The 26,210-nt window shown below is 42.5% G+C and overlaps 1 protein-coding gene across 4 annotated transcripts in view; it reads right to left on the bottom strand.

Annotated features, from left to right (window-relative positions):
- Window positions 1–18,471: 18,471 nt before the first annotated feature.
- Window positions 18,472–26,210, bottom strand: part of ORAI2 (ORAI calcium release-activated calcium modulator 2) — a 280,814-nt gene continuing 273,075 nt past the window's right edge. For all 4 annotated transcript variants that reach the window (XM_069614994.1, XM_069614992.1, XM_069614991.1 and 1 more), the window contains one exon: window positions 18,472–20,613. In XM_069614994.1, coding sequence (XP_069471095.1) covers window positions 20,062–20,613 — 552 coding nt within the window. In that variant the 3' untranslated portion in view covers window positions 18,472–20,061. The remainder of the gene's footprint in view (window positions 20,614–26,210) is intronic.

Here is a 26,210-nt window from a genome sequence, read left to right as displayed (position 1 = left end):
TCCATTACATGATCGGCTCTTCTAGACATTTCTACTGTCCAGGCATTATCCATTACATGATCGGCTCATCTAGACATTTCAACTGTCCAGGCCTTGTTGATTACATGCTATGCTCATCTTGACATTTCAACTTCTCGGGCATGATTCTTCACATGATGGACTCACCTAGACAGCTCAACTCTCCAGGACTCATCTATCACATGCAAGGCTTATCTAGAAATTTCAACTTTCCAGGCAAGTGATCATTTCCCTCGGATTCTCTTCACTATATGTGATTATTCCAAAAATAATGAAGCCAGGGTGACTTACACTGTGTTCAGAAACAGGCCGTAAATTAAGATGCTTTTATGAAACGTTGATAAATCCAGTCCAGCATGTAGATAACAGCGTTGGTAAACAAGCATTGGTAAAGGAAATATTTTTCAGTTTTCGTAGGCATGTGAAAGGAATTTGCCACACACTCTCGTAATGGTACTACCAGGCCATAAAATGGTAACAGTTTGACAATTGTGTGATTACCTAAATATATAATATCAATATCATATATAATACTTAAAGACAAACCAAAACTGTTGGCCTTGTCAATGCTTTTATTTAACAGGACTTCTGTGCACGAAACAGAGATGCTCCCTGTTGATTCCCCACAGTCAAGATGACAGCACCCTGGGAAGGGCCTAAAGTGGCTGGTACACAGTGTGGTCTCTCCTGGTTTCCAGCCACCTGAATGGCTGAGCATCCTTCGTGGGGAGTGAATACATTATCTTTCAAATGTGTTGGCTTTCTCTTTCTTAAATGCTCGTTTTTATTAAAATTTACATTAGCCTGCTATGCTCCCAACTAACTCTTGCCCACTGCACCTATCTCTGTGTCTATCCGCACCCCGAACACTGTCACCTTCTAAATCTCCCCTATTCATCATATCCTTACATATTGGTCCTTGATGACTCTACTTCTCCTAAGGACCTTGGGACTTCACTCCCACAGGCTCCTCTAGTTTCATGTCTGTCTCTCCTGGAATGTTACTTATACTGTGGTTTGACTTTTCTTCCAATAAGAAGTTACTACAACTACACCTGTGGGCATTACTCTGATTCAGCACATTGGCAAACATTATTATTATTATTATTTGATTTATTGAGCGTGGACCTAGCTTTGGGAAGCAACAGAGTGCTTTACAGAGGGATACAACAGCACAGATGCATAACAGAGTGCTTTTCAGAGGTAACAGGAAAACATATATAAAGCGGAGGGTAGGATGCAGAGGGACACAGAGGAGGGATGCAGCTATACAGGGTGCCAGGGAGGAGATTGGTGGATGGCATCTAGCAAGTCAAGAGGTGCGGGGGGTGACATGATGGCCTGGGTGTTGAGGAGGATAGACTCCTTGAAGAGGCGGGTCATGAGTTATTTTCTGAATTGTAGGAGCAAGTCTAATGCTGATGGGGAGGAGGTTCCATAGTCTTGGGGTGTAAGCATAGAAGGCTTGTTTTCTGGTCCTTTCCTTGTTGCAGCAGCGGATATCATGTCTACATGTGTCCTGGTTTATGATGGTACGCTGTCTGCCAGAGATACAGTGTTTCTCTGCAAATAGCTGGGCGACTTAAGGGCGACTGCCATATAGATGATGCTGCAAGACTTGAAGGAGATTTGTGCGTGCAGTGGGAGCCAGTTAAGGTGGATGAGGGCCAGGTGATTTGTTTATATCTGCGAATACTCTTGATGAGGCATACAGCCATGTGTAGGACACTTCTCAGGGACACAAGGGAGGACAATGGGAGACCTTAAAGGAGGGAATTTCCCCATCCAGGGGCGACAGGACCAGTTCCGGAATGGTGGATCTAAAACTGTAAGGAGGGAGGAAGGACTTGACTTTCCACAGGAGGCATAGCTGATACCAAGCTGTCTGATCTTTCTTAGCTATGTGTGACATGAAGGAGAGGTGTTCATTGATGTGGAGCCCGAGGGACTTGGTGCAGGAGGTGAGCTCAGGTGTGAAACCCTCAAGGTTCATGGTCGATAGCCAGGTCTGTATTCTGGGTGTTCTGTGCTGTTGGTGAGGAATAGGAATTCGGTCTTGTAGGGGTTGATCTTCAAGTATGCACTGGACATCTAAGAGTGGATCAGCGAGAGGCAAGTTTTGAGCCTGTGGATGTCCTTGGTGGAGTTGATCTTGAAGTATAGCTGTGTGTCATGAGTTATTGGAGAATGTGGATATTGTGTGGCAAAGAGGGCTCCCAGCGGCTCCATGTATAGATTGAAGATCACTGGGGAGCGGATGGAACCCTGCGGGATCCACAAGTGATGGGTAGCATTGGTGATCTAAAGGAGCCCATCTGAAGAAACTGCTAGTGGTTGGCGAGCTAGGACTTAAACCAGCATAGGTTGCTGATCCCCATGCATCTATGTAGGGCATCCATGAATGCCTGGTGGTGTACTGTGTTGAAAGCAGCCAAGAGATCAAGTAGAACCAGGATGCAGGGGTGGCCATAATCAAGGATGTTGAGGGCACTGTCAATCACCTGTATGGTTGCTGTCTCTGTGCTGCATCTGGGTGTGAACCTGGATTGGTAGGTTTCGAGGATATTGTTGCTATTGATATGTTGCTGCAGTTGCGCTGCTATCACTTTCTCAATGATCTTACCTAGGAAGGGAAGATGCGTGATGGGGCAATAGTTACCTAGGTTGCCGGGATCCAGAGTGGGTTTCTATAGTAGAGGGAGGATTTGTCCTGTCTTTAGGATTGATGGGAAGGTGCCTTCAGTTAGGGAGCTTTTGATGACCTCCAGGTAGGGAAGGAGAGCTTCTGTGAGGAGGGTCTTGAAGATGGATGCTGGGTGGATGTCTGTCTACAATGTGCCTTTGAGGGCGGCCAGGGTTTCTACCAGTTCTTCTGTAGAAAGTGTCTTGAATGTTGTCCAAGGTGTGGAGATTTTGTGAAGAGGCATGTGAAGTGGGTCTGTAGATGCAGAGCTGGTGTTTATGTGCTGTCGAATCGTGTTGATTTTGTTGATGAAGAAGGTGTTGATAGCGGTGGATTTTTCATTGGAGTGTGGTATGGCAGGATTGGGTGTTGGGCTAATGCAGTGCTTGACCACTTTGAAGATGGCTCTGCTTTTGTTGTTGGCTTCTGCAATAGTGGTCTAATTGTAGGAGGCGTTGGCTGTGTTGATTAGTTGTCAGCGGGTTGCTCAGAGTTTCTTGAGGAGCACGAGGTCAGATGTCGTCCAGAAGCATCACCAGGTTTTCTTTTGTTTCCTGATTACTCTTTTGTACCAGGGTGCTGATGGTTTTGGTTTGCAGATGCGTTGTTTCAGAGGCGCGTGTCAGTCAATGCAGTCTGAGAGGTTTGTGTTGAGTGCTTCTAGTAGACAGTCGCAGTTTGGTTGGGGGTGTCCGGTCCATGTGAGGTGGAGGTTGGCAAGGCCTTCCGTGAGGGCTTCCACCAGGAAGTTCTTGAATGGCCTGAAGGTTTGTCTGATGTGTTTCTGCTGGGAGTGATTGACTGGGATGGTGTAAAGGGTGTTGAAAGGCACGGCCAGGTGGTCAGACCAGTCAAACGGGAGAGGGGAGCTGTAGTGGAGGGAAGGCCGTGCAGTGATGATTAGGTCCAGGATGTTATCTTTCTGGTGCGTTGGGTGTTTTGTGTGCTGTGTGAGGCTGAGAGTGTCAAGAAGGCCAAGGAGAGCTTACTTCATCTGTTTGGTGGTCTTGTTGGCTGGGAGGTTGAAATCACCTATGAAGATGTTGTTGGCGTGTGTGATGGACATGCTGGTGACCAGGTCAGTGAAGTCTCTGAAGAAGGCAGTGTTGGGTTTGGGTGGTCTATAAATGAGATGTAGGGTGACTGTGTTCATCGGGGAGAGAGGGAAGTGGCAGTAGAGAATTTCGAAGGAACCAATATTGTCGACCGCAAGCCTGGTGCAGGGCCACAAGGTCTTGTGGTTGACTGCAAGGCCTCTGCCTGTCTTGTTCAGTTGGTCTCTGTGTCGAATGCTGTAGCCGCCTGCAACAAGGATGACTACGATGTGGGTGGAGGTGGGTGTCAGCCATATCTTGGTGATGAAGATGGCGTCAAGGTCATGTGTACTGATGAGGTCAGTGATGTCTACTGCATGGGTGATAGCTGCACGGACATTGGGGAGCCTCCACTTCCGTGTTGTGGATGGTGACGGAATGCTGATGGGCTTGAGGCTGATGTGGGTAAGGTTGCCGTTTGTGGAGTTCATGCTTTAGAGGAGGGGTGATGACATTTGTATTGCCTGGTGATGTTGGGGATGGCCTGTGGGGACGTAGGGAGAATAAACATGTCAGCACATTGTAAGGACATATATAGCATTTAGCAAAAATATCATAGCATTTTATTGCCAGCAGATTATAGTATTTTGCTAGCATGTAATATAGCAATTTTCTTTTGTTTTGCCAGTATAACATAGCATTATTGGTAGTATGCAAAGTACAGGATTTACAACACAGCCAAGCCTAATTTGAAACTGCAGATATTCAGAGCACGCATAGAAAAGCTTAGTGTGCTGCCAGGCTCAAATAATGAAGTGCACCACATCTTTTTTGGATGCTTCATGTATGGAGACTGCATTATAGTACATAACCGACTAACATTATTAACATTACTAAAATACTAATTCTAACTTATCTAACATAAAATGCAGTCTCATATGCAAAATGAGGTGAAATCCATGTTTTGATGGCACTGCTGAGATTCATTTTTAAATGCACACTGGCGTTTTCTTCAGCTTGTGGAAAACAGAAAAAAAGGCTAGCGGCAGGAAACAAAGTGAAACAGTACCTCGTAGCCTAAAGCTTTCATTGTTCTGAAAATGAGGGCTGATACAGAGCACATTTTTTTACTATGATTAGTGGAAATTGTAGGCAGACAAGCCACGTCAATAAGGGAATGGATAAGACTTTTCTTAGTTACAAGAAATGAGGCATGCAGTTAGTTCATGCTGGGCTGAGAAGACTAACAGAGGTTCCAGGGGGTAGAGCGCTAGCTGTGGCACATATTTAGCTGGCGCTCCCCACACAAGATTACGGAGGTTCATGCTGACAGTGACCCACTGTGAACACAACGAGGTTGTGTGGAGGATATTAAAGAAAGGCCGACCTTGGTAAGATAAGTGCTAAGTGAGGACCAGATAAAATGGCGTATGTGTGGCTAAGATTTATTGCAGTGTAGGGAAGTTAGGAAATCATTGCATGTTTATTTTTCATTATTTTCCGAATATGGGAACATTAATCCATGTTTAAAAAATATCTGCTTGTTCTGTTTTGGTCTCTTGTATTGCAGATGATGCTGTAATTAACCCATTGTTACCCTTGGTGACTTGTAAATAAGATTCAATACAAGAATTATTTATAAAAAACAATGGGATTTTTGTGTCATTCATGCATCTGTGAATTATTTACATAAGTGATGTATAAAGGGGAGACTCATATCAGTACAGTAGTGCATTTGCCAATTTACCAATGTAAATAAAATAGCAAACAAGAGAAAGCTAGTAATAAACAGCAACAAATTAGAGGTTTGTGTGCAATGTGATGAATGTTTCCTTCCTTGCATGCTGATGGGAAGGTGTCTGATCTGATACATAGATTACTGGATGTACATAAGCCATTAATACCAGCCACAAACTTTAGGTGGTGCTCTGAATAAAATCAATGGGTTCTGCTAAAGTGCATAAGTCTGGGGCTCTCTACAGACAACTAGGAGGTATTCTAATAGAAAGGAAAGGTTTGTTTTAAGATGGGGATATAGTATAAAAAGCAAACCATGCTCACCCCTATACCACAGAAATAAATACCGCAAAACAAGATACCACCAATATAAGCTAACACGGTATGGTCAATAAAATAGTGTGATTCCAAACCCAATCTAAATGCAAGACTAATTTACTGCCAAATGACCACCAATATTTTTACGGTAAGAAAATACAGCCAAATCCCGAACTTACCCTAATAAAACAAAATCTCTTACAACATGCTTGCCTGCTTTCTGAGCAGAGGTTTGGTTCCTGTGCCCTCCCAGTCAAAACAGGTCCAAACAGGAATTGATCTTTTCTTCGTCTACCCTTCACGTCCGACTCCTGGGTGAGAGACACCCTTGATCTAAGTGCAGAAAGGAAGAGGCAGGGCTAAGAAGGTGAGTGGGGCTTAAGCCATGTGACCTAAATCCACTTGCACCTGCTCACCAACTGCAAAGGAAAAGAGGCTGGAGGGATGCTTAAGTAGGGTAAAAGGGCAGCAAAACAGGAAGGCACCAACAGTTTAGCAGTGATTGACAGATGGGCAGGGCTTAGGCTACATGACCTAGATCCCCTTACACATGCTCACCATCTGCAAATGAAAAGAGGCTAGAGGGCTGCTTAAGTATGGAAAAAGGATGGCAAAACAGTAAGGCAGCAACAGCTTAGCAATGACAGACAGGTGGGCAGGTCTTAGGCCATGTGACCTAGACCCACTTTCACCTGCTGACCAACTGCAAAAAAAAATAGACTGGAGAGCTGCTGAAGTTGGGAAAAAGGGAGGCAACATTCTCTTGCCTTTTATGGGTTACTTTCATGTAGACAGTTATCCAATTCTGTTATATGGTACCATTGGTTTGGTATCACCAAAACCACTTTATCGAACTGCCATTTTCCAAGTTTTATTGAAATGTTAGTATAATTTCATCTACCAGGAGTAAGTCAAGTAATAACATCCCTTCCTCTCAATAACCCTTTGCATGCTCTTATAACATCTATATACATGGCTTATATGCATGTCCTAAAACAAGTGGTCTGATTTTGCCACAGGTGACTTTTATACATCCTGCTATTGTGGTGAGGCAGTGTGCCCAGTGCCCCCACCAAGTTCCAGGGACCCTGGGGAAAATGTTTTGCCCTGCAATCGGGGGCCCAGGGGTGGTTACTCAAAAGGTAATTCTCTTGTACTCCAAATCTTATTCATTTTGTAAGCTGACATGCCCCAGAGTACATCTGAAAACAGCCCCTCACAGTCCTGAATAGACAATATGACCTTCCTGATGACTAAAGCTTGACTTGGTAGCCAAGTAGTAGAGTTGGTGGTCCCATTTCTAAATGCTCAACATCACTTGCAGCAATCTCATATACAATCCAGAACTCAACAAGACGATAGCAAGACACTTAATCAAGGAGTTTCCCACAGAACATCCACCACATGGACTAAACACAGGGTCCGTGCAATGGTCAAAGTGAGTGGGAGCAGTTGGGAGCGGTGCTCCTCTACTTTGTTTTTTAATGTTTCACTGTTCCTATATTTTTATTTTTAAAAGAAACCATTCCAGAATGGTTTGTTTAAAAAAAAAACATGCAGGAAGAAGTTGAATATTGCACTTCAGTGCACTGCACTGAACATTCCCTTAAACAGCAGGCCTGTTTGTTTGGGGGTTTGGATTGTGCATGGGAGGAGGCGTGGTGATGAGGTTTGTGGGGATCGGGGGCAGGTCATCAGGGAACATAGTTCCACTACTTCTTTGCATACACTTCAACCACTGGGTCCGTGGACCACCCTTACAAAAAATACCCAAAGTAAATCACCTTCAAAAGAACTAAACATACCAGATGTCTGGTCCATAATGGCTATTGCATACTTCTGGTTGGGTGAGTAGCTGGGAATATAAAAGGGGAAGCATGGAATGCAGGAAGGAAGCTCGTCTTCCCGTTCTTTGCCTCCATGGTAGTTGTGATATGGTATTTTGCGTGATGTCTGATGGAGCAGTCACTCACGTTTGGACCGATGGATGTCAACTCGCCTCGGGGGTTTTCTGCCTGTGCTTTTTCCTCCAGTAAGAGGTATCACTTCCTTGCCATTAATCAATCTTCCGAGTCAGTTCTGAGGCGCGTAGGGGCTTAATGGCAGTGTGGCACATACCTTGGAGCCAAGAAGCTTACAGAAGGATGCTGGCTTCTAGATCTGGCTGCTGCAGCATCAAACCCAACATCTGCTTCATTAGTCTGCCATGGAAATGGAAGAGGGGCTCTTGTTGAAGCCCTCGTGCACAATTTTCACGCTGGCAAATTTCGTAGCTAGTTTAAGAGAATAAACTCCGTTTTTTTCTTTTTAAAAAAAATAAATGTGGTTACCACCGTGGTCTTTATCACAGGAAGCTATTAAAATAATAACTTCTTTAGACATGCATACGTATTAGAGCCGTTATCACCATTGAAAGGACGGCCGTTGAATTAAGGGATTATTGCATAATGAAGCTGTTACTCCAGGACTACTTTTCCTATTAGTTGCACGATGCAGTATTTTAAATAGATGATAGCCCTACCTTCTTGTAAAATGCAACAGCATGGAAGAAAGATCATTTTCTTTTTGAACTTTTTAATTACCTATTTTTGTGTCTTGCATGGTTGTTCCATAACATGTAAAAGCTTAGACGACTTGTGCGTTCTAGTTTTTCTCCTAATGGAAAATAAACATTCACAGCTTCTTTGAATTAAAAAAGCAGCCCATTCTTTCCTATAAAAATACACTCTGCAATTACTTTTGCAAATTTGAAAAGTTTATTTCAGCTATGGGGTAAACATTTTTGCATACAAAAGTACAACTCTGGCAGGTAGAAAGACATATAACATTTCGTGGTGTGTTGAGTGACACATTGACAATTACATCAAAGTTCAAAGCCAATATGTCTTTCATTTATATCACTTTATGAACAGAGTGACATAGGTATATTGTAATTGCATTTGAGGCCAGCGTGACTTCTGCTGTATGTGACAATATGGCATAAAATGAACAAACACATGATTTGGCAAGAGACATCAACGTAAGTGACAAGATCAATGTGTGCGGTCCTGGCTCACAACGGTCTGCTCTGCTGTAGAGAGGTTTTCTTGTTGATGTAAAGGGGCTTTCCAATGAATGATGCCACAATATCCAACTAAGAACAAACATAAAAGAGGTACCCAGCCTTTAACCGGAAGTTGGGGAATCAGATATACAACAAGACATCATCAAACAAAAGAACATTCTGGAATTTGTATTGAAGCATCACTGGCCGTGTTAGTGAATGACCTCTTCGTTAGCCCAAGTTGAAAAGCCATAATGTAGTGAGGGCCTTCAAGAAGGCTTTTGGGGTTTTGTCTGCCAGGTCAGTCATTGTGGTGGCCATTCATGCTATTAGCACAGTAGCATAAAGCCCAGGGGGATACGGTTGCTTTTTTTTTCTCCAGAAAAGTCGTGGGCCAGGCTGTAAGCGTTTTCTCAACGAAAAACTGCAATCAATATGGCTGCTGGTCATGTGGGGAAAAAGCTCACAGATGAGCACTGTTTCCATTTTCCTGGTGGCCGGCAAGTCATGCTGACAGCGCGAGTGGTGAAGAGAGGAGGTGGCAAGTGATGGAAGGGTTCTCATTTTCTTTTTAATTGTCAGGCAGGGGAAGGAGGAGCAAGTTGTAGCAGCCATCAGCTAGCCCGGAATGCAGGACTTTATCGATAGGTTCAGGACAGAACTCGAGAAAGCTGTTTGGATGCACCTCACACGCTGGGTACTAATGGTTTCGATTGTTGATGATAGAGGTATGAGCACAAAGAAATAGAATGGTTTCTTTTCACTTGATATTCACTTTTATGTAGTCAGTAAATGTGCCAGCTATATTCTCTAACACTATCCAAATAGACTGCTACTTGTGATCAGTCAGGGACATTGTCCGTGCCAATATCAGGAGCAAGGGATATAGCACGCGGCTACATTTGGGACAACCTGCCTGCAACGGTGGCGGCTGGCTGCTTGCCCGCTGTGATTTTGATGGAATTATCTGTGACTTTCAAGAACATTAATAATCATTCATAATTGTATTTCCCCACTTGAAGAAAGACTTAGGCCAATTGAGATTCCAAGCTAAAGAGATCACTGCAGTTCAAAATGTGATAACTTAAAATTGATAATTAAAGCAACATAAAGTTAAATAACCTGTTTTATTGTATTTTAATAACACTTTTTATCCAAAGATCATATGGCAGCCAGCAACTGAATTTGGCACACTTTGTCATTTTTGAGAAGCTTTACTACATACCAAATATGTGTTTTAGTCAGTTGGGCAGAGAATGCCAGCATTCAGAAATGTCTCGCACGCCCCAGTTAACATGCTGGGTACTTCTATGATGACTCAAAACATGTTCAGCTATGAGAAGAAAAACAAAAGTTTTATATGAAACACAGCCTTCAGAATACACGAGTCTGCTAAAAACGAAGTCTTTAAATAAAACCTATTATTAAATGCCAAACCACATGTTTTACTTTTGGCGTAATAGCCAACTTTATTTCCATCGAATTGGGAATTCAAAAATCTCTTTGGAAACTCATGACTTTTTTTTACTTGCAGAATGCAATTATTGATGTATGCGTTGAGCAGGCACAGGCAGGCTGCTTACAATAAATCAGCTGCCTGCTATAGATATACACTAACACATTCTGCCTTGGGTACATGTTTCAGAAATTGGGACAATCACCGGTGTCAGAGTAGTCTTCCTTTCAAAGGGTGAGAGATTTGGTAGGGTGCAGAGAGTGGAATTTAGGGATTTTCAATGCAGTCTTATTCTGTTCCGTGGAGATTGCTCCTTGTTTCAGTGCATCCTGCTCTTCTCAGGACAGGATGAATATAAGCTTCTCTTTCTTGCACATTGATGCATTGCGCTACTTATACATGACTTTCTCCCAGATGAAACATGTGCCTGATCTTAGCAAATAACTTAAAAAGGTCTGTTTTATCTTTAAACTTAGTCCGCCCCTATTTTCTTTGACTACATATTTTACCACCTTGCCCACACCTCCATAACTACTACATTAGACTATTGGAACACACTCTAATGTGGTGTATAAAAGGAGGATTTAATGGTATTGTGGTAACTGCCATTTTTGCCCCCACATTTCTTAGATGGAATAGGCTTGCAATGAAATCTAGAGCCACACTCAATTGTTTATTCTTGCTTTTCAAGGTTGTTGAGCTGATACGCTTTATTTGCATACCCCTTTTGTATTTAGTGATTTACTGATCTCTCATGCCCCAATCTACCTAATGTCCATCTTCAAAAGCATGGACAGGCTGGCCTTCCCTTCATCTAGGCCCCTGCTATTCATTGCTGTCTCGATGGTTTTCTAAAAAAAAGTTCCTTTGCTTAGGAAGAACTTTATAACATAATATTTCTGAGTGGCCTACTGTCTGGATGGCATCCTCTTGTCATGTTGCCCTGATTACTGTGATTATTACTGAAAGTAAGTATGTCAGGTAGGGTTTACTCATATGTGGTCCTATGCAAAACTTTACAATAATCAATCACTCCTATCACTCCTTATTTCTCAGAGGATTTGGCAAACCAAAGTCATATACAGATAGATCTCTATTCCCTGTCAAATGTCAGACAGGCCTGCTACAAAATACAAATAGAGATAGGAACCTGCTGCCTGTGATGAGTCGTGAGGCGTCTTGCTATTTCAGACCAATTATCAGCTAGCTTTTGAGGTAACCTTAGGGTGTGCGCCTGTTGGTGAGAGGAATCTTCTCATGGTTCTGCTTATCTAGATTCAATTTAAAGTGGACCTGCTAACCTGGACCAATATCAAAGTGGGTCTTCCAATCTAGATATTTCAATCTAGACCAAATTTAAAAAGGGACTGCAAATCTAGATCAATTTAATGTGGGTCTGTCTATCCAGTCCAATTCTAAAGTGTCCCTACAATCTTAAAATTAACTTAAATTCATTACAATCGTAAAGGTGGCCTGCTGGTCTAGTGTGGATCTGCTCATCTAGACCAGCCTTAACATTGGCCTTCTAATCTAGACCAATATTAAATCGCCACGCTAATCTAGACCAATCTTTGCAATCTTACTGTGGGCCTGCTCTTCAGAGCATTTTTAAAGGCCACCTGCTAATCTAAATCAATTTTAAAATGGCCCTGTTAATCTAGACCAGTTTGAATGTGGACCTGATTTTCAAAACAATCATTAAGTAAGCCTGCTAATGAAAAGCAATCTTAAAGTGGCTCTGCTAATCTAGACAAATCTTAATGTGGACCTGCTGTTCAGATCACCCTGCTATATAGAAGAGTCTGCAGAATGGACATGCCATTTCAGAACAATGGCGGTTGTTTCACTGTCAAACTGTGTCTGTTTCTCTCCGCTTATCTTCAGTTGGGCCAGCAATGATCTTATATATTGAGGTGGACCTATTTAGAAAGACGAGTTTCCTGGGCTACCTTCTGTCTTGGAAAAGCAGTACATGTACTAGGACATATTCAACACCTGAGGAGAGCTTTGGTGCTTACTGAAGCAGAATGTATGTCTTACGGTATTGTGCTTCCTCATTTTTCACGGGCTCTGAAATTTATAAATCAGGTCCAATCAAATACCATTGCCATAGTTCAGTATTTGTGTTATCTCATGTTCCCCAAAAACAAATGGATGATTAGGAAGGATTCAGATTGAAAAGATTATTTGAATAACAGGGAAACTGAGTAATAATCATCAGGATTGTTGTTAACAAAGACGGTTTTGATTCTCATTGTGTGGAGTTGGTATGAAGATGGGCATACTTGGTACCAAGAACTTCAGTGCGCGCACACACACTGTGGGTGATCACTAAAGACATGTTTGATTATTATCTTAATATAAAAGGCAGGGGCCAGTGACAATGATGTGAAATGGTCTCCCTACTCAGATGGTTATCACGAAGGCTTCCACTGTCAAGATCACAAGAGGTATCTGTTTTGATGTATCTGTTTTGCATCCAGCTGCAATTGAATGCCATGTACAGTGAATGACAGCCCTTGCGATTAGTGAGTCTGGACGACTCTTGTACACAGTCACAATGGAATGAAATGTATAATGAATGAAACGCCACATCCTCACAGGCCACCTTGGGGGTCTGTGCTACCCATTTGTGAATGGTCAGTGGCTTCCAAAGAAGTTATAACACATATAATCTGTGTAGATCAAAGGTTCTTCTGCTCCTTCTCCTATTTCTTCACAGACTCACACTGTGTTCTTGGACAATTGAACACTTGTGTATAGGCGTGTTATAAATGCCATATCATATCATGGATCATGTAGTGTGAGAAAGCTACAAAACAGATATATACAAAATATTCTTTCATTACAAATGTTAGCCCTTGAAGCAGTACACGATCATGCTTAATACATTCACAAATGCTTATTTGTCCATATTTACATCCATTATTGTAGGATTACTCTCTGTGCAACAACTAAATGTACGTACCCTACACCATTGCTTAGTTACAGGAGCAACTGATAACTCCAAGTCACTGGAGACAGCCAACTTCCAGTCCTGGGCTTTCATTTAACCTTCTAATTCATTCTAGGAGTTGTAGTCGTGAGTCACTGCAACTTTGCCAAGGATTTGTAAAAGGAAAACCTACGACTGGAAAAAAAGGCGCCATACTGACCTAAAATGACCTGGTCACCCTGCGAGTGACCAAGCTTCAAGTGATGCATTATTTTACTCAGTTACTTAAAGTGGCATTGTGACTATGAAATTGTCAACCAATTGACTTAATGTGTATATCTCCTACTCTGGTGCATTATCAACGAATAAACATAAACATTAACATTAACAACAACATCTTCTTTTAGTTGGTCCTAACTTGTAAACATCATGTGTCAAAATAAAAAGAAGCACAGCTTTACTCTTCACAAATCTCATGCATGTAAGATCCCCCCACCCCTCTCCCAGGCCAGCACTAGTCCCAGGTATGTAGAAGGATGCTCAGCCGTTTCAGATGCCTTCATCACTTGCCACCATGCGCATGCTGGTGTTCCAGTGCATGTTTTCCAGAAGCTCTTCAGAATGTCTAGTCCTGCTGTGGGAGGAGCTGGTTGAAAATAAACTTTCCAATAAGACAACCCGATGTTGACGAGGGTTAGAGAATAAGTACATTGCTTCCCGCCTTTCTAAGCCTGCCAGGAAATGGGAACGAAGACCTTTTGCTCCTGCTGAATATCGGGGCTCTTGTACGCATGTCTGCTGAGAGGATGGACGCTGTATATGGGGCTCTGCCGTCACACTATTTTAGTAGGGTGCATTGCAGAGCATAAAACAGCCCGACTTTGACCCAGAGTGGCCCCCGAGTCAGACTTTCAAGCTATGATATTATTTAGAAATGGCTCCTACAAAATTAGTTGCTTGAACATTATACATCTCCCCAAAGGCTTTGGTGATCAGGTATAAAGGCACCCGCTGGTGTGCGATAAGTATACTTTGAACGCACATAAAGACCATTAAATCAATTGGTTTGTAAGTCAAGTGTAAGTTTGCTGACAGTTCCAGCGGTGGACTAGGCCGTTTCTATAAATTGCCAAAATAAAATATAGATTTGTAGGCTTGATACTATTGATTTATCTATATTAGGCCAGCGCATGTTGACACGATGTGAACTACAGCAATCCTGTTGTACATTTGAAAATGAAACAGCTTCTAGGTTCTGAATGTTAAAAACGATTGGCTAGCCATATGACTTTCAAATATAAATGTGCTTCTTCCAGAACTTTGTGTATGAACACATTGCTTTATACAATAGTGTGGGTTTCAAAATAAAATTGTTTTCTGCAAGATTCTGCGTTTTTTTAATCTATTTTGCACGATGTATAACTAAACTTGCAAGTCATACAGAAAGACACATGTTTCAAAAATGTTATTTTAAAGGGGATTGACTAGAAGGTTTTCCCTTATATACCACTTACAAGCCTAATATGCATAATTTATTTTTGGAATTAAATTGGAGTTCTACAGAGAATAAGGCATACTGGATTCATTAATTTGTGCTGAAAGAGAGCCACATTCCTCAAAGTTTATATAGTACTTATCCTATAAGCAAAACATTTCAATTGGAATGATCGATTTTTTTACAGCTTCAATCCTGCTCGCCAATCTCTTATTGGCTTGCTCCTGTTGAACCCAGAACATCAATGATAGTAGATCAGGGGCCTCAAGTCCGCTCCTCAAAAGCCAAATCAACTCCATGTTTTCCAGATATCCACTCAAAGCATGTCTGAATACAGTCCACCTTAAGGTGCTATTTGCCTTTAATGGAGTAGTTTAGTTATCCTGAGAAGCAGGTATGGTTGGGCTTTTAAAGACCCGAATTGGAGATCCCAGTCATAAGGCTACTTGGTCTGCAAATGAGTATTTCTGTATAACCTCTGGTGGGAATTAAAAACATCCCACTATGAGTTTGTGCAGCAACAAAGGGCGACATATTTCTGAGAATTCATGGACTCAAGAGGTAAATGGGATGAATTAGGAACACATGCCGTTTAGGCACAGGGCTCTGTGTTAACCATTTGCTAATAACCGGATTTGGATTGCAAAGGTGTGCGGCTCATAGTGTGAATATTTCAACACGTTCCTTTGCTTATGGCACAATGACTCTCCGGAATGCTGGTCTTTGGGTGATGGACACATTCAATAACCTATGTGAGGGCTCGGCATGGATGATATTGACAAGACGAGAGTAAGCAGTTCAAGGCATGTGATTGCTTTGGCGCTTGGTAATTCTTATAGGAATGCATGGAACATCGAGGAAAAGAGCAGCCTTCTGTGCATGTGCAAATGACACCAACAGTGATGGCAACTGCTGGCATGGAGCTTGGACTCGGTAAGTCAGTCAACTAGCACAGGTCATCAATGGTATCTTTGGCACCATGAATCACTGTTCTCAGAGGAGGTCCATGGATTGCACAGACGTTGCATACCCGCCACCTCACTTTCCCAGGACCAAGCACCAGCACAGTGCTGGCATGTGAACACTGCTGCTGTGGCTGTGAAGGAAGAAAACCTATTGGTCCGCACAATGTTTATGATTGGAGCCCAAAACACCATCATTTGGGACCTAGTAATTGATTAGTTCATTAAAAGGCACCCACAATGTTTCCTTTTTCAGACTGCCATGGTGGATACATTGAGACCCACACACAGCGCTTAGATACTGGAAGAGTCCGGTCTGAGGCACTATATAAAAAAATGAGATTATTATTCAATTGCATGTTGACCTTCATCCCTGCTTTACTAACCTCTTCCTAACACCACACTAGGACACACTGATAATGTCCCACAATGCATGAATCTTAAATGAAAACGTAAGCATATCCCTGCCTCCCAACCTTTCCTTTAATATGCGCCTTTTTATTAGATCACTCCTAATATCTGTGTTTACGCCTACTTTGTAGTGCTGCAAATAGCCGGAGCCACAATCAACCAATTTTATGGTACTCAATTTGTCATCCCCAGAACAATGAGATCTGCTGGGATTCACAGCTATGAACTCCTGGACCATGTCGACTTCGACAGTGGGTGTTCAATTCACTCATCCATCTGCCCAGCTGTGGAGCTGGGTGACAGGGCCATCCACATTAGACACTTTCATCCGTGCCGGTGCTCCATTATTGCTGGGACATGCCTGGCACTATTAATGAAAATAGACTTGAACTAACGGTGCATTTATACTGATAGAATTCTATAGTTTAATTGTCTAACTATTAATGCACGCTCTTTTCCCACTGGGAACCAGGGAAGCATCGCCCCTCCCCTTACAACGCAATCCAGTCTGCATCACAAAGCGTAAAGCGTGCACATAGCTTATTGATTGCTGGTTCTGGGAATACATTCAGCACAGTTGGCAGAGCTCACAGGCAGGGGGTGTTGCTAGGTCTGGAAAAGATCCAGGGATACGCTAATGGTGGGACTATTGGACTCAGGACTAGCTAGCTATTTGGTTGAAGCCCCTGAGCTTCTGTGCAGTGCTACAGCCAAAAGACCCAGGGCTATAGCCCCTTCAGCCCCCCTCTAGCAACGCCTCGGCTATGTCGTGATTTACACAGTAAAACAATGCTTACTCTTCTTTAAGCTCTCTAATGTTTTCATTGTTTACACTCCAACCAGAAATAATGGTAACTTGTGGTGTTTCTTCATGAAATGTAAGGACCACAGCACGGCCAGTGGTAGATTATAAGGACCCTAAACTGAACCTAATCTCGAATGCCTCATGGGGTTCCCCCTATTTGGTGCCCCCATGCATCATAGACTATCAGCATCATGAAGATGGGCAGTGACACTGCCAGAGGCCCTATTATATGGCAACCCGTACAGCCCATGAGAGGGATTTAACGTCAATTAAAACTCGCGGCATGGGCGCTAGTCAGACAGGAAGCTCTCATCAACCAGTTTTGTTCCACTGTTCTGTTTGATTTGTGCTCGCCCAGCTGTAATCCACAGCGTTACTTCTTGCCCAATGTGCGCTCCTTTTTGGACTACTTGTGGTAACTATTTATTACAAGGCATTGGAGGACCCCTGATACAGTTCGACGCAGCGCATTATCTCCCAACTCCATTAACTTTGTTGATGATATGATGGTCATCAACATAGAAAACGGACTTGGAAACAATGGCACTACGCCTAAGCACAAATTTAGTATTTTTTTTTATTAAAAACTTTTTTAACCTGCGCAGGGAACTACGCCGGTGCTAATAGCCATAATTACGAGGAACCCACGCCCTACCGCGTGGTAACATTCCCAAGCTCTTACCACCCAGCACAGCCCGGGTTCCTCATCGTTATGGCCATAATGCATAGAATTTAAGGTCATACGACATGGACAAATTGGGGCAAAAGTCAACATGAGGATCATTATGGCTCTAATGAAGACCATTTCACTGCTGTCTCTGATTAATGGAGTTTTGGTTCTCTCCTAAGAAGAATGTTTTGTTAAATATGAGGACACGGGTTCCAAAAAAGATGTTAAATGCCTAAATCCAAAGCCAAAATGCCTAACTAAGCTACTTTAAAATATATATATATATATATATATATATATATATATATATATATATATATATATATATATATATATATATATGTTTTGTTTAAATAGAACCGTTTATTTGACGGAGTGTTTTAGCCTGCTAGGGCTGTTTGCAGATCAGTGACTTCTTTGGGGTATATAGAGTTTTGCAGACTAAGGCGACGGAGACGTATAAGGTCTACAACATATATGTGTTGTGGTTCGGTTGGCATACAGGACAGGGACTTTGTTGACCATATTGTGTGTGTGTATGCGTGTGTATGCTTCTGTGCCTGATCTATTTGTGTGATATAAATACACGTCATAAATGTTTCTGTGACAATATTGTAATACATAAATAACTAACATTTAATAGAATGCTTCCAATTCAGCATAAACACTATGTGCCAGATTCATGGAATATTTGCCCGGTTCAAAGTGACTTTGCACTGCTGAAAACTGACTTTGCACTGCCCACACAAACCCGGGTTCATGGAACTGTGCAAAGTGTAGTTTTGCCATGCAAAGTCCGGGCAAAGTCATTTTGCACTGCAAAAATGACTATGCGCTGACTTTTCCCGGACTTTGCACTTCAAAAATACACTTTACGCAGTTCCATGAATCAAGGTTTGTGTCGGCAGTGCAAAGTCACTTTTCAGCAATGCCAAGTCACTTCGAACCAGGCAAATATTCCATGAGTCGGGCCCTATGTGACTGAGCAGAACATTCAATAAAGGAAATACATATTTATTAAGCTATCTCCTAGGTGAGAACATGCGTGACACTACACTGCTCAGTCGTGCCTGTATTCTATCTATGCCAAATTGGTCAAAATCGATGGACCAAAATAAACATTGTGGCAGCGATAAAGTGACAAAGTGGTATGCTACATTTGGCCAGTCGAAAATTGTACCTTTGCAATGATCCGGATTAATTGGCATATGCATCAGTGGGCAGTTTAATATCACAGACATACATAACTGAGCAGGTTTTCCTGTTAATTTCATCAGTTGTAAAACGTGTGATACTATACTTCTCACTAGTACGTATACCTGCACACAAGAAAAGACATGAAAAGTAGCATTGAGTATTGCGAGCATTATAGCTGGCTCATCTTGCTGGGTAGGAAGTAGTCATCATTGGCGATGGGCAGATCCGATTGGTGCATGGCAGAACCCAGATAATATCCACCTTCATGAGGACAGAATTGCTCTAAGAAACATCAGCTTTTTCTTCAACTTGATCCCGCTACGCCTTCAGCTCCATTGTAGGATGTGATTGCCTTTACAGAGCATCCTAAAGTGCCGGCTAAATTTTCCCAGAATCCCATGAAAGTTCTGGTAGAGAAAGTCTGTACACATTATGAATACTTCTTTGCATAATTGATAGCGGAGTGCCCAGCGACAAGTATGTGCTACTCGCAAGCAGTTCGGAGGGTAATGCAGGAAGTAACCCTGACAGCAATGACCTGTACTTGCGTGGAATTCTGGGAAATGGCTCATACAAGGCAGGAAATGTACAGAAAGTGCATGCTATTAAGAATACAATGGAGCAGGATTTTGGCGGGATTGGGCTGTTGGAAGAAGGTAGGGAAAGATCTGCACCAATACACGTGTACCTCCATGTTCTTGGACAGGCGTCATTGTTAAGATAATGCACCAGCGTGGGCAGTGGGCTAGTCCAAGAGGGTCACAGTAGGTTTCGAACAAAAAGCAGAGTCATGAGCTGCAGGACCAGCTAGAAAAAGCGAAGAGAATGCCATTATAGAAGTACAACAGCCCGCTGCAGGCACCCAACCGCTAGGAATGTACCAAGTAAATCAAGATAGTTCTCCTCCAGGATTTGTTTCCGTTCTGTTAAGAACTCCTCAGAGTTCAATATTCATCTCACCTTGGGAAGTGTCTCCTCGCTTTCATACACCACTCCAAATGTATTTTAAGGTGAATTTATGTCATGTCATTTAGGTGGTAAGTCCTGACTGATACACGCTGTTTGCTCAGAAGATCACAGAACAGTGGATTGCCGGTGCCAGCAACATGGCCTGTTTGCCAAATGCCAGACAGAGAGAATCCACTAAAAGTACATTTTGAAAACAAGTGTGTCCTACCACATCTGGCTCATGGACGACAATTGTCTTCGTGTGTATCCAGCTTTATGTACTAACTTGCCAGCCCAGAAAGGTGCTAGCAGTGAAGCAGTAAGATTGTTGGGGTTTGCTGCTGCTTTGTCACACCACCTGAAAGCCACGATCATGCCCGTCCAGCTGCACCTTCAGTTTATGGAGCTCTTCGATCTCTAAGTGATGCCTCTCTGTTTTGTGCCGTACCAAGGAGCGGTAGAAATGAATGGTGAAGATCACAAAAATGATGCCTACTGGCACCATGATGATAGTGGACACGAGAGCTGCTTGCCAGCCTGCATGACCGTGTGACTCGCGTACCACTCCTGATGCCTCATTCTTGACCAACGCGGCGTCCATTGGTAGGAACTTGATCCAGCAGAGGAGGACTACTTCCGCCAGGAAAAGTAGGATGCCGAGAGCGGTGGAGAAGCCCCAGGCAAGCTCGATGTAGGGGTGCATGCGATCATGGGGCGACTCGTTCACGGAGTTCAGGTTATGGATGTTGCTAACGGCCTCCACATTGGGCAGGATGCAGGTACTGATAAGGAGGGCGAAGAGGTGCACAGCCACAAGCACTGTGGTGCATGCACTAAAGGCGATGAGCAGAAGCTGTGGATATTGGTACTGCATCTCCAGCTGCACCTCCACCATTGCCACCTAGAAGAACGGAGAGCAGAAGAAGATGACCAGAGCGCATAAATGCCACAAACTCATAAATGCCACAGTTTGCTTTGTCACTAGTTGTTTAACATATGCATTCATAATTAATTAGGATAAATAAAATGGCACATTGTAAGTTGAGAAAAAAACGATTCAGAGTGTCCAGACGGATAAGGACGAGTTGGCAAAAGGTGAAAAAGGAGAGGGCAGGTATTCAAGTGTGGGATGGAAGCATATTTCAGTGCTATGGTTGAAGGCCTCATTCTGTAGCCTGCAGCAAAGGAACGAGTCAAAGTTTGGCTTAAGATGCCCTTGCCCTTTCTACTAGGTTTTAGGTATGTCTTTCTAAACAACTGCTCTACTATTTCCATCAGGAGGGTGGACACCACGTTAACTTGTCCTTGGATTAAACATGTCATTGGTAGGTGAAAGAAAGGGGCATAGGAAGCACGTGGTGACATTTGTGAGCTCAATTCTTGCTAATTGCCATGTCCTCTTTTTATCATTACTTGCTTTTAGCCTCTTCCATTTCGGCGCAAACTCATATAAGGTGGTCACAAAGCGGCCTAGCTGTTGCTCTTGCGGCACTTTGTTATGAAGGTTTTCCAATGAACTTTATTTTTTTACCATAACTATGACCAAAAACGAAGTCAGGGCCTCGTTGGGAGACGGCCTTCAGCAAATCTTTGATTGTCAATTGAGCCCTGGCTACTGTCTACATTGTTAAAACTGGACCAACTCTGGCTTGAGCTATGATGACACTTTTGTCCTGATCTTCACTTATTTTGGAGATATGGTAGTTAAGGAAAATCTGAATAAAGTGTATGGTCTTGGTGTGGGCCAGTGAGCATGACACAACATTTGTAGCCTATAACTTGCATCTAAAAAGAAGATAGTTGTTATGGCAAACATGTACACATGAAAACACTGAGACCCCTTAAATGGCGTGAGAAGGGAGCAGAAGCAGGTGTGCATGGGTCAGTCACAAACAAACACGTACCTATCCTTTAAGGATGCATTGAAACTTGAGCTGGAAGATATGGTACAGTGCTCAATGCATGCATGTAAACCCACAAGTAGGTGGCTAACCTGCTGCCTTACGCACATGAGCTGCTGGTGGAAGTAGCAGCTGAAAGCTAGCTGGAGCTGGGGAGTAAATTGCTTTCTAGGCCAGAGGATAGCGCAGGGGCAACGTGCTTGTTTTGGGAGTAAGAAGCACACCATACAAGATTAATTAATTAGTAGGAGAACTTCTCAACCATTGATCACTGAAGTCTTTCTTCCCTCTCCCTCGAACCTAGCTGCGTGCAGCACATCTTTTGTAGTCCTGTAGTGTCACACAATATTGAGGAATGCTTAGAGAGCATTCAAAAGCTAGCAGTCTAAGATGGTGGAGGTTTCTGCCTCTCTTTTCCAGTATATCCTACAAAGGAAAGCCTTATCTGAGAACTGATATAATTGCGCCTGTCTCCACAGTGTTTTCACCATAAACACCACAGTAGTGAAGTCAAGCTCCAGAAATGCACTCACTGTATTCTAGTATTATTTGTGAACCAAGCACAAAAGGTGCAAATCCACCAGCAGCATCCCTTCTAAACTCAGCAAAGCCACCCATTCAGATCACACTAGTGGATAAACATATTGTCAGCATACTTCAAAGTCATGGAAGACACCAAATTCCTCCTGCCTATTCGATAAATCACAATATTCCTTTCCAGGAAAATACATTTGATGCAGACATTTACAATGAGTCAAAACAGAGACTAGAGAACAGTTATGCCAGTAAAACAAATGTAATGCTGCAAAAATTCATCTAATATATAAAGCTGAATGTATGTATGTGTGTATGATTGTCCAGCTATACTAATCCACACTGTTGAACCTACGTCTACCGAATTGTGTATGGATTCCTTAGTTGTCTGGGGCAAAATTGTAGTCTATGTTTGGATGCAAAAAATTCACTCCGTAGACACCCCCATTTACTGATGCTCACCCCGATTCACTACAGTAGGTACTAGAATGAGGTAAAATTTGCAAAGGTGTCTGAAGCAAAATCTTTGATGGGTTGGCTATTGCTTTGACATGTATTACTACTGTATACAGTTTGAAAGTGTTTATTAAAGCATTTTTAAAGGGAATACAAAAAGAAATAAGTGACTTGCTGACATGAGGACAAGAACAACATCCTCCAGGACACATAAGACACCAAGGTAAACTGAAGCAAGACTTTCCGACAAGAGGACAAGCGTAACATCCTCCAGGGCACATGAGCCACCAAAGCAAACTGAAGCAAGACTTGCCGACAAAAGGACAAGCGCAACATCCTCCAGGGCACATGAGACACCAGAGCAAACTGAAGCAAGACTTGCTGACATGAGGACAAGAAAAACATCCTCCAGGGCACATAAGACACCAAAGTAAACTGAAGCAAGACTTGCCGACAAGAGGACAAGCATAACATCCTCCCGGGCACATGAGACACCAAAGCAAACTGAAGCAAGACTTGCCGACAAGAGGACAAGTGCAACATCCTCCAGGGCACATGAGACACCAGAGCAAACTGAAGCAAGACTTGCTGACAAGAGGACAAGAGCAAGATCCTCCAGGGCACATGAGACACCACTCGATCAGGGCACCGGCAACGCCGGGTACCCAAGCCAGTATTCCATACAAAAGCACAAGGAAATGACAAATCCTTCCTAGTCAGACAATCCAAACTTTCAATGCCATGCAACTCCAAGGTAGCAGCCGAAATAATGATCACAGACATGCTCACAGATCACTGTGGACAACACAAGATAAAGGGGAAAATGTTGACTGCTAAAGATCCACTGAAGATAGAAAAGCTATCACTAGCTGGCAGGAGACAAGACAACTGCAAAGTACAAAGAAAAAGACAAACAAAAGTGGTATCACATAATGGACATGACAGGTGAGTCTATATGAGCGATACATTCATGGTGTTGGTGTAAGGAGGCAGCTATAAAAACATGTGTTTCAGATGCACCAGAAGCACATCCTGCATCTCACATGGCACCACATGTCTATCAACAGGCAAAAGGTGCTGAGCCAGCAAGTGCACAGGCCACTTTGCCAAGCAATCTACTTCTAGAAAAGCGAGACAAATGGGGTCAACTGAATGAACACTGTGAGTGACCAAACAGCAAGATTGTCATCAATGGGAATGCAGTGGGTGACACTTCTACCAGCTTCAGGGGCCTGACTTCATGGTAATCACACTGGGCATGTATATGGAAGGCCTAAGTCTCGCCAAAGTTAAGTTGAAGTGCTCAGGTATTCAACTAGGAGCATTTGGAGGCTCACAATCAAGCATCTGGAATGCAAAGGGTGGACATTCGAATTTAAAGGGCCCCTGTCAGCAGGAAGAATCCAGGAAGCAGAAAAGAGGCGTCCTGGTACAGGGCTTGAATGGGCAAAGATCCTTCACAATACTGTTCAATACCCCGAGGTTGAGCATGTTGTCACTATGGCCATGCTTTTAAACATCACTGACGGGTACAGAACTATGCTCAGCACAGGGTGGGGAACGGGGTGCACATATTAAAGATCTCTTTGAGCAAATACAATTCAGGTGCAGCACACACATCACTGTGTTCCTGTCATGGCCCCATAAGGACTCACATTTATCCTATAGTCTCATAAGAGTCAGCACAATCAATCTGAATGAAGCCATCTAAAGGGTACAATAGGGTGAGCCCTATTGTACTTACAAAAAAACACAAATAAGATCCACTTCTGCATGAATCTGTGCAGCTGGATTAAGGGGATTCTATTTCAGCGCTTCTACTACCATTGGCCAAAGTGAAGGACTTCTGTAAACTGAATACGAGAAATGACTATCATTATATAAGCCTGCTCGAAGAATCCAAATCACACTCAATTTGTATTATATCAATACGCTAGAATGCCTTTCATCATCTCATGAGCTGCGTCAGTTTTCCAATGCATGATGCACACATGTCGCATCGACTGAAATAAGTAGTGAGACACAATCTTAGTCTACGGGAAGGGAGTGGAAATCACAATAATGCATTATTGCATGTCCTCTACGGGAAATCGACATGGAGGGCTGAAGCTCAGAAAGGGACTGTAAGTGGTTTCAACCCACCACTCCACCTAAGTCAATGCCTAGTATGGGATTCCAATGGAAACCCGTATTTATATATTTTTATGTCAAAATTTCTTTTATTTCTGGATGATGTACCCTTACACAATGCCCCTCTCTTTGAATCCCCCCGGTCTCACTGAACAAAGAAGTAGGTTTGTTTTGCAAAGTAAAACAAATTATTTGATGAATTGAACAATATATTTATATCACACTTTTCTGAATATGAGCAATATCTGAATATCACACTTATGAATATTTATACAATGATCAGCAATGGGTGATATGACAATAATCAACAATCTCTTTAATCAATTAGGAGTAGTAATAGGAAGAATAATGTAGCAGAGAATAAAACTTTGTGTGGGTTCAATGAAATGCAATGATATGAAATTAATGCAACACAGAATAAACTTGATATGAATTCAATCAAAGACAATGTAATCACTCTTTCCCTCTGATACTACTCACTCCCCCCAATATGCAATATGAAGAGATGGAATGGGGGCACACAGGTTTCAGGAATAACAATCAACAATTGCAGTTTCAATCCGGATTCCCCCCAGCAAGCTTAGAGAGAACAGGAATGATTTTAAAACAGGTCAAATGCTTTTAATGTGATTGAAATGAATGGGAAAAATGCTAGAAATGACTTTTAATTCGCTAAATCGGATTAAAAACTAGTTAGAGTTGCTTTGGATAGGTTCAGGTAGACACTAGCAATGATTGATGAATGATTGGCAGATAGAAAAATAAATTCAGAAGTTGAAAACAAGAAATAGCTGTTTTTACAAATGGTGAAATTGAGCCAAATGCAAATTTACGGCAACTTTTCCGCGTGCGGGAAACATGATGAGGGAAAAACTGAGGATGTTAGCTTCAAAATGACGTTTAAATTTCGTTTCTAGCACACACGGTTCAAAAGTTACAGAGGTTTAAGTGAAGGTAGATTTTTCTCAAAAGGAGATTTCAAATGAAATTGCTCTTTGAATTCAGAAGTTGAAAGCAAGAAATAGCTGTTTTTATATGTGGTGAAATTGAGCCAAGTGCAAAATCGCGGCAAACTTTTCAACGCACAAAAAAACGTGATTACCGGAAAACTATAAGGAATGGGAGTGCGGTTCTTAGTTCGTTTGAATGCTGAGGATGTTAGCTTCAAATGACATTTAAATTTCGTTCAAGATTTACAGAGGTCTTAGTAAAGGTCGATTTTTCTCAAAAAGAGTCAACATTTTACAAATGAGATTGCGCTTTTCATACCCAACAGCCAGCCACCAGAGCAGCGGTGCCTCCGCTCTGACTTTTGTCCGCCCGGACACTTGACTTTCTTCAGAAAAATATCAGCGCACAGATGATTATCACTACAATTATCACAGGATTATATGGATGAGATAAGGATTCTGGATAGACACAAGAGATTCTACAATACAGTTATGGATATGTTTGGAATGGGTTGGATTGGATTACT

This window comes from Ambystoma mexicanum, chromosome 9, assembly GCF_040938575.1.
Source record: "Ambystoma mexicanum isolate Mex_15411 chromosome 9, UKY_AmexF1_1, whole genome shotgun sequence".
Lineage (NCBI taxonomy): Eukaryota > Metazoa > Chordata > Amphibia > Caudata > Ambystomatidae > Ambystoma > Ambystoma mexicanum.
This window is presented reverse-complemented; position numbering and strand designations above follow the sequence as displayed.